Here is a 10,146-nt window from a genome sequence, read left to right on the forward strand (position 1 = left end):
CCGTGTACGTAAGCTCCTCCCTGCTAGTCTTTTTCAGTGTTAAGGAAAATACTTTTCGCAGAGACATACTAGTAGTTAAGATTCACTCACTCTAAATCGTTCAATTTCTTTTTTTTATCAACAGCTAAATATCACCTGTTTGTACCACGTGATTAAGGCACTCAGATCAGTTTAGCCAAGATAACTTTTAAATAATCTGGTTTAACTAAACCTAACGTCAGCAATTACACCAGCTAATCACGTGAAAATGGCACTCTGAAAGGTTATCCAAGAGGCAGTGACACTACAGCATGGGCAGAACCAAACTGTTTTCATAATCCTCAAAAGAAGAACAAACTATAACACGGAGAGAAAAAGAGGAAATAAAATATGTAATCCAAGATGAAAGAAACTCAGCTGCAATTAAAGAAAGGAAAGCTGGCAAAAGATGACAACTGTGCAAGCCAGTATTATCACTAACATCACTACCTGTGAACAGATCGGACTTAATGGATTCAGCCGCAAAGAAAAGCTATAGGAAATGTCAGTAAACTTGTCCACAAGGAATCCATGTGACTACCCGATAGCCAGGCTGCAGTTTGTGAGATTAGGCAGAGCTTTGTCTGATTTGGTGACGGTATAGTAGCTCTACAGGAGACTCTGCTGTCTCCATTTCCGTGTAGTTTGTACAGAGACGTTCAGTACAATTGCAGGTCATGGCACTTATAGAAATAATCTGATGACAATAATCTGATTCTGGTTGGGTGTATTAGTGATGAGCAGGAGAAAGAGGAGTATAGAGTACTATAGGATGATGTTGTGGAGTGGTAGCAAGTGGTAATAAGATCAGACAGGTGATCGACTTCAGAAAGAAGAGGATGGCTACATGAATGTTGATGTAGTGGAGGACTAAAAGTACCTGGGCATCCACACTGACAACAGGCTAAACAAAGAAGCCGTATAAAACAAGAGGATGAGATGGCTCTTTCCGTTGAAGCTGAGATCCTTCAATGTATGCAGCAAAAATGATGACCACCTTCTCTAACACTGATTCAGCTCCACTGCCACATGCTATCACAATATATCTGACAGAGAGGCACCTACCAGATAATATTATCATTATCATTAATATATTATTATTCATCATCTCAGTTGTGTAACAAACGAATACTCCCAAAACGGGATAAAGATTTATCATCATCATCATCATGTCTTGTGGACTATATGTTTATCCTTATTCTTTGAGCTAAAATCTTGTGGTGTCTAATGATTGTGAGATGCCAAAAAAATCATAATTGTGGTGAATAGAAGGCATTTAAGGTCAACAAGCCTGCAATACTTTAGGACTCTCATGTAGAATTGATTGGTTATAAAAAGCTTGCAGGCAGCAAAAAAATAAAACAAGCGATAAAGTCCCTTATTATTGATTCTAATGGAAAGCTAGAAATTTGAGACCATCTCACTGACAACTCATTGATCTGTGGGCTCTTCTGGGAATAACTACAGTGTCTTCAGAGAGACCCGGTCAGTAGGCGTTGGATTTGTAAGCGTTGATCTGTTATCTTGAACATAACCTGCTCCAATGAGTGAATGACCTTTATGGCCCTGAAAACTTGTGATGTTGTCTCATGTTGTCTCGAGTCTCTCTTTCAGTCACAGGCAAGCTGCAGGATGGCTATGCATTAACTCATTCACAGACTTTCATTGAGTTTTTCAGCTGTGTGTTCTGGCTTAACCTTATAGCATGGTCATCTTCTAGTTTACTTTAAACCGCCTACCTAATTGTCAACACCATATCTGACAAGACAAAAGGACTGCCAAATATGTAAAGGCAGAGAAGTGAACATGTTCACTGTAAACTAAAGATTTACCAATGCCACACCCTAGTTCGTTCCCCCTTGCCACAAAACTGTCACCCATATCTATCATTATCCAACAAACTACAATTAACTACTATCACTGTTAACTATAGTCACATACATAACACATTTCTCACTTAGATGCATTTATGTCCATCTGATTCAGTCTGAAATGGGAAATTAAGAACACAGATTCATGCATTTTAGCTGCAGTGTAATAAATTAGACTACTAGGTTAAAGTAGGACACATTAGAGAACGCAGGAATGCAAATTTCTCAATATTATGTTCAAGGATCCATATGGCTTCGGGCATAAAATACGATATGTATAAACGCCATCTCATAAAGCTCTACTTGGCTAATTGCTGGAATATTTGGTCTTCTGTTTTCCTGTTTTCATTTCTTGCACATCTGCTTTTAATCCTGGCCTTTGACAGCAGAGGTATTAAAACCTTGACAATGCTGCCACCTAGTGGGAATAAACAAAAATGGGTTCTTTCTGTGTTTAACCACGCAAGGGTTGCTACCAGAAGTACTTAGCCATATGTTAATACCGCACAGTTGAGATAAGAAATGTGCATATCTTTTCCAAATATTACACAGCAAACAATATGGAGAGTGACACTGTTCAGTTGGACAATTAATTAGACTGTTTATAACAGATAACCTATCGTGTGACCTCCATCATAACGGCATTGTGAATGATTAAGCTATTTGGTCGCTTTTTAAAAGAAAATAAGGTGGAACGAAGCGAGGAAATCGTCCATTAGGTATTCACTCAAAAATGACTTCCAGTATTACTCACACTGGCGGCGGAGAGTATAGCTCACAGCTGTTCAGTGGGTGACGACACAAACTTAGAAATAAGAATGATGATTTTTTTTTATGGGTCTCCGAGTTGCGGAGTACTTTATCTCGCTGTTGCCAAATACCAGACTCAGAGCAAACGCGAGCGCGCGCGTTTTATCTGTCGCGTGCCTGCTGAAGTGTCTTGGACGACCAAAACATGCGCGCGCGGCTGAACCACTGCTATTAAAGCCATAAAGCAACAGTTTAAGCTGGATTTTTGTATGTATATGTATATTTAAAATATGCGTATTTTCTCAAGCTCATCTATCTTCTTTGCCTTAAACTGATATATAAGTTATTTTAGAGTATATTCGTATTATTCTTCGAGGTTGGATGGAGGACTACATTATGAATTCATCTTCTTCGTACCTCAGCTCACCTGACAATCTGGAAAAAGGTAAGCTTTTCTTCTGTTGAATTGGGCACATGCATACAGATTTATCACCAGAGATGAAATATTATGTTGTTCATTTTCATGCAAAAAGTAGTTATTGGGACTTTGAAAACAAATGAATGAAAAAAAGTTATAAGGAAAGAAAGCTGACGGAGAACATTCTGTTTTTGTCTTTTCTACCAGATCATGAGCAGTACAACAATGTGCTCATGCCCAGCATCTTTGGTGTTATTTGTTTCTTTGGGATCACTGGGAACTGCATTCTCATTTACACCATTGTGAAGAAGACCAAGTTCTGCTCTCATCCATCAGTGCCAGACATATTTATCTTCAGCTTGTCCATCGCAGACCTCCTCTTTCTCCTTGGCATGCCTTTTCTCATTCACCAGCTCGTGGGCAATGGCTCCTGGTGCTTTGGTGGCACCATGTGCACTGTCATCACAGCGCTTGATTCCAACAGCCAGATCGTCAGCACGTACATTCTGACTGTCATGACTCTGGACCGCTACTTGGCAACAGTCCACCCCATCCGCTTCAAACACGTTCGAACCCCCTTTGTGGCAGGGGCGGCAGTGGCGCTGGTGTGGGTGTTTTCTCTGGTCTCCATTACTCCGGTCTGGATGTACACTGGACTCATGGGTCTCAAGGACGGCTCGGTCGGCTGCGCCCTCCTGCTCCCAAACCCGGCCACAGATACATACTGGTTCACCCTGTACCAGTTCTTCTTGGGCTTTGCTCTCCCTTTAGTGGTCATCTGCAGTGTCTTCTTCAAGATTCTTCAAAATATGTCAGCCACAGTTGCTCCACTACCCCAGCGCAGCCTCAGGGTGCGTACAAGAAAGGTGACCCGCATGGCAGTGGCCATTTGCCTGGCCTTCTTCTTATGCTGGGCCCCTTATTATATCCTCCAGCTGGCCCACCTCGGAGTACAGCGGCCCAGCTTTGCTTTCCTGTATGTCTACAACATCGCCATCAGCCTGGGCTATGCCAACAGCTGCATCAACCCTTTCATCTACATTGTGTTGAGCGAAACATTCAAGAGGCAGTTCATTGTAGCTATTCGGCCACCCCACAGAGGCTTCAGAGTCGCCCCTGCTCAGGCTGAAGGCTTGAGTTTGAGGGTTGCGCCAGAGAGCTCTCATCCATCCCGCTCGCAGTCGTCGCGGGAACTGCTCCAAAACATGCTGCCCGTCACCGTGGCTGTGCACTGAGATTGACAGCTATCTGGCCACCCCCGACCACTGCTAACTATCACCCCCAGCAACGAGCCATCTGCCAGTACAGACGTCTCTCATTTTTCCTTCCCTCCTCGGAAAGCACCCGCTGTTTACATCAACATGTGACAAGACGAGGAATTTGTATGCCACACACACTGCGTTAATGCGCCAATTGGTGATACTACCGGTGAAGTTTGGAGATGTGTTTATGTTTGTTGTGAGGAATTAATGTATCAACTGTAGTCGTCATATTTTTAAAGAATGAGAATGAAAAAAGGAACAATAGGCAACTTGCAGCTGACATGTGCGATTTAAAAAAAAAACTGACTTTGTGTAAACTATTCTTGATTTATCAGTATGGTATCTGTGTAAAGGTTTGATGTAAAGCCAACTTCATCACACAGCTGCGTTGTACTTAATATGTCTTAAATTACTACATCGTGGTAGCAGAAAAGTGCAGATTTGTCACTGTTTTGTGTTGTGCACTGTAAGTTTATCAATGTTGTGCTGGAGAAGAAAAAGCTTGTGAGCACATTTAACACATTTTAAGTTCAAGCCAGCTGCACCATTAAAGAATAGCACACACGGCTGAGGGCAGATTATGCACTAATGAGACAGTATGCAAAAAACCCCTCTAGTAACACTTGGAGGATGAGCTACTCCTCTCATGCAATCACCGAGGACAGACTGCACGCCTTCACTGGCAAAGACAAAGGATTTGCAGACTTAATACTGATCTTCTCTTTGTGTGTGCTTGAATGTCATTATTCATGCATCTCCAAATGTCATTCTGCTATACCTTGGTGACTGTGTGACTTTTATTTTGGAGGCATTTGTCTCCACGCTGGCTTTGGAGACTCTCACTGTGAATTGGCTGTTGCCGTGTGCAGCCTGTCTTACTGTAACTGCTAACTCTTACCTGCTACTGGACAACTGTGTTTACTGTGCTTACTGTGAAAGCTCTTGTCTCACCCAGTGGGTGGGTTCGTTTTACTCTAATCAATAATAAAATGTGTGTGTGAATTTGTCAGTGTGTGATGGATTTTTGTCTTCAAAGGCTCACATTTTGCACCATAAAATCAGACGGGACATCTTGATTGCAGCTTTTTTTTCTTTTAAACAGATCTTGCGATTCTCTAAATATAAGGGTGAGTGAAAAGTGGATTTCATTTTCAGTTTCTCACTTCAATGGTTTGAAACATCATCGAATTATCAGTAGTGAAACATCAGAAGAAAAATGTTAGTTTTGATGAGATTTATTCAGCCAAACTGCAGCTGAAATTAACAGAAACTGTAACAAAACATCTTTATTGTTTTGATCCTCGATGGCATAGGAAACAAAGTAATAAAGTAATAACAAAAAAGTAAAAGAGTAAATGATTATGATAATATATACTCGGTGGACTCTTTATTAGGTACAACCTCTCTTGTCTTCAGAGCTAAATTCACTCCTCAGAGGTTTTGGTCCATCTCGACATGATGTGAATACCCCATTCTAACACATAACAAAGGTGACTGCAGAGGCTATTTGAGTTCAGTACAAGTTCAAGAAACTGATTTATGATGAGCTTTTTTGACATTGTGTGTTATTTTCCTGGAAACAGCCATCATATGATCGTCACACCGTGGTTATAAAGGTATGGACATGATCAGCAACAATACTCAGGTGGGCTGTCGAGTTCTCTCCCAAACCACTAAAACTTTGATCCAGGCCAGGATGGATTCTTCCTTTCATACTGTTTAAATCAAATTGTGACCCAGCCATCTGAATGTCATAGCAGAAATGGAGACTCATCAGAACAGGAAACGTTTTTGGTGAGCATGCCTAAACTGTTGCCTCTGTTTCCTGTTTCCCCTGCAATCAGAGTTTGACCCATTGTGCGTTCACAAATGCCACACTCAAAGTCACTTGAACACCTTTCTTCCTCATTCTGATGCTCAGTTTGAGCTCCAGCAGACCATCCTTATATTCCTAACTTCAATGAGTTGCTGCAATGTGATTGGCTGATTAGGTATTTGTGTCAATGAACAGGTGTACCTAACAAACTGGTCATGACAGTGTTCCAGGTATTGGCAGCTGTATTCAGTATCAAAAAACAAACAAATAAAAAAAAACCCAGCTTTAACCCAGCAGAGTGGGATAAAGCTGTCATTACATCTCATTTAAATGGTAATTCCTTAATTATGAGACACACACACTTCATAATGAAATCTCAAGGCAGCCTATTTACTGTCAACACTACTGACAGATTACCTTTGACTGTGGTTATAGCCCTGAAGACAAAACTGCGTGGCACCGCTAATGAGTGTTTTTCTGCTCCTGCACGTCTCACCTCCTAAGAGCAGCTCTGCGTTTATCACGCCATGTTGCAAGCGAACACGGCGGGGGCATTTTGAATTTAAATTTCAGTTAAAGTCTCCGGAAGGACTTAATTACATAAACCGGCGTAATAACACTGGAGGGGCCCTAAATGAATTCACAGATTATCAAGCTTTAGAATGAACTTCAGATTTTAATTGCAAGACTTTTGTCACACAGATCCGGTGAACAGGAAAGCACACACAAATCAAAGTAGTGTTTTTACTGCATAAGGTAACATGAGGGTGAGTGAATCTCCAAGGCTAAGGAGCATCGGGTTACTGGGTTGAAGGAGGGGGTCATTTCAGGAAGGGACTTATCAGCAAACAAATTCTCAACAGCCAACTAGATGAAATGATGCTTGCACCTCAAGAATATTTCAAGGATAAAAGATCTGATGTCTCAACAGGACCTGGAAAAACTAGTCCATGCATTCATCTTTAGTAGGCTTGATTACTGTAACAGCATCTTTACAGGTCTACCTAAAAAAATCAGTCAGACAACTACAGTTCATTCAGAACTCTGCTGCTCGAGTGGACCACATCAGTCCAGCTCTGAGGTCTTTACACTGGCTGCCTGTCCGTCAGAGGATAGATTTTAATGTTCTGATGCTGGTCTATAAAGCTCTGAATGGTTTAGGACCAAAATACATCAGTGACCTCCTGACCCAGCATGGACCTTCCAGATCCCTCAGGTCATCTGGATCTGGTCTTTTATCAGTTCCCAGAGTCAGAACCAGACACGGAGAAGCTGCATTCAGCTTTTATGCTCCTTATATCTGGAACAAACTACCAGAAAGCTTCAGATCTGCTGAAACACTCAGTTTATTTAAATCCAGGTTGAAGACTCACTTATTCTCAGCTGCATTTGAATAAAGCACCAAATCCACACTTTTAAGCTTAAATTTCAAAACTTACATTTTAACTACTGATTTTATCTACTGTTCTGATTTTATCTGTTTTCATTTTATATACTGTTTTGTTTGTTTGTTTGTTAATTAGTTAGTTTGCTTGTTTGCTTGTTTGAATCAATTTTTTACACATACAAATCTTTTTTAAAAATGTGGTCATAAATATTTTGTACTTGTAAATCGGTTTTGTACTTGTAAATCAGGATTTGTATGTGTAAAAAAAATTTGTGTGTGCGTAAAAAAGATTTGTATGTGTAAAAAAAATTTGTGTGTGCGTAAAAAAGATTTGTATGTGTAAAAAAAAATTTGTGCGTGCGTAAAAAAGATTTGTATGTGTAAAAAAGATTTGTGCGTGTGTAAAAAAGATTTGTGTGTGGACTTAGCCAAAAAAACCCTGCAAGTTACAAGTACGAATTTTGACCCTATTTTTCTTCCTTTCATCTGATTGGTCAATGTCATGTCAATCACAAATTTAACAATCCAACCAGAGAACAGATGGGTTTGGCTGTCGGAGGGGTGCTTTTTTGAACTGCAGGTCCTTGAAGGGTAATACAGGTTGAAGCTGCAGGCAGTGTTGCCAACTTAGCGACTTTGTCGCTATATTTAGCGAGTTTTCAGACCCCCTTAGCGACTTTTTTTCTAAAAAGCGACTAGCGACAAATCTGGCGACTTTTTCTGGTATTATTGGAGACTTATTTATGACGACTTTTTGACGTGAACACGCATATCGCTCTTACTCTCAACAAGCAGCGGTGCTGCCGTGGGCGCCTCACCCGTGCCAAAGCGCTCACGGGCGGAGGATAGTCCTCCCCCAGCTGCTATCAGGGCAGGAGACGTTCACACCTGTGCGTCCAAACGGCAAATGAATCGCGCATGAGCGAAGCCTCTGCTCCCACATTGACTGTAATGCAGTCAGTTCTTCCTTTACTGTTATGCTGTTTTGTGGATCACAAGGTTTAAAACTACTTAAACACACACTCTCACACACAGATTAACTCCACTAGAGTGCCAATTTCGGGTCACTTTTGCCGGTCCACGCCTGGATAAAGGAGCAGGGTTGGAATTGTGACATTAAAAAAACAATAATTGCTAAAAGAAATTTAATTTGTTGTTCTAAATAAATTCTAAATGCATTTAGGACGTTTTTTACTCACTTTATGTCTCTTCCACGATGTTATTTCTCTCTCCAACAACATAGGTTACAATTACATTAGCATGACAAATTATGCAAATTAGGTGATGACGTCATCTGGCGACTTCTAGCGACTTTTAGGACAGCCAATAGCGATTTTCCTTACTAAGGAGTTGGCAACACTGGCTGCAGGATCTCTATATAAATATCTGATAGCAGCTAGGTCCCCTAACTTTCAGTTGCTGTTGAAAGGATAAAGTTGTGGTATATCAGTGGTTAGAAATACCATTATTACTTTAGGATTAGTTTAACACAAAGTCAGGGCTGACCCGGGACCATTGCTGTGAGTCACAGTGCGCAGCATAAAAGTCCTTTCACATCGGACACAGGATGTGCTGCTAATGCTAACTAAAAGCAAAGGATCCAGAATTTGTTGCTGGCTGCTGAGCTCTGTGGGTTTTTGCAGCAGCTCTACCTGTACTAGATGCACCTGCTCCTTGTCTTTTCTATCTCTGACTTTATGTCCTCTACAAGAGTTTCTGTTTTTTTTGCTAGTTCTTCAAATGTTCAATAAAAACATCTATGCTAATTCATAACGAAGAAAGCTTTGTAATGAAGTCTGTCATTTCCAAAACACTGCCCGCCCCCACCCCGCGGTCCGCAGCGCTGTTGAAAAGGCTGTGGAAGTCCCTATATTAAACACGTAGACCTGTGACACAAAAATCACCAAACTCGGACGACCACAGACTGTTTTCCTTCGTGGTGATGAAGGAAAACGCTGGGTTGGCATGTAAAAGGGCATTTATTCCCTTCAAAGACCTGCAGTTCAAAAAAAGCGCCCCTCCGACTGCCAAACCCATCTGTTCTCTGATTGGATTGTTACATTTATGATTGACATGACATTGACCAATCAGATGAAAGGAAGAAAAATAGGGTCAAAATTCGTACTTGTAACTTGCAGCGTTTTTTTTGGCTAAGTCCACACACAAATCTTTTTTACTCACGCACAAATCTTTTTTACACATACAAATCTTTTTTACGCACGCACAAATCTTTTTTACACATACAAATCTTTTTTACGCACGCACAAATTTTTTTTACACATACAAATCTTTTTTACACACACACAAATTTTTTTTACACATACAAATCCTGATTTACAGTACAAAACCGATTTACAAGTACAAAATATTTATGACCACATTTTGAGCCCATACAAACAGAGCCACTGCTATGCTGCGCAATGGATTGTTCATGAACACAATGTGGTATAGTTGTGCATGTATCCTCACACCCACTTTCACTGACTAGAAGTGCCTTCAGAAAAGAATTGCACGCTGTTGCTCATTTGCTATCTTGCCAGTGGCATTAGTGATCACCTTCAAGCCAAACAGATGGAGGAGAGTGGCTAAAATGCACTCAGCCCGCATAGATTTCTATAAATGTG

At 40.8% G+C, this 10,146-nt stretch overlaps 1 protein-coding gene across 1 annotated transcript; it reads left to right on the top strand.

Moving 5' to 3' along the window:
* The first annotated feature begins 32 nt into the window (after positions 1 to 32).
* Positions 33 to 4,412, top strand: mchr1b (melanin-concentrating hormone receptor 1b). Its single transcript, XM_085157293.1, has 2 exons — positions 33 to 3,084; positions 3,265 to 4,412. Exons 1-2 carry the CDS (start codon positions 3,021 to 3,023, stop codon positions 4,290 to 4,292), a joined length of 1,092 nt encoding a protein of 363 aa, XP_085013419.1. The 5' UTR covers positions 33 to 3,020; the 3' UTR covers positions 4,293 to 4,412.
* Positions 4,413 to 10,146: the final 5,734 nt, after the last annotated feature.

This window comes from Neolamprologus multifasciatus, chromosome 4 (genome assembly GCF_963576455.1).
Source record: "Neolamprologus multifasciatus chromosome 4, fNeoMul1.2, whole genome shotgun sequence".
Lineage (NCBI taxonomy): Eukaryota > Metazoa > Chordata > Actinopteri > Cichliformes > Cichlidae > Neolamprologus > Neolamprologus multifasciatus.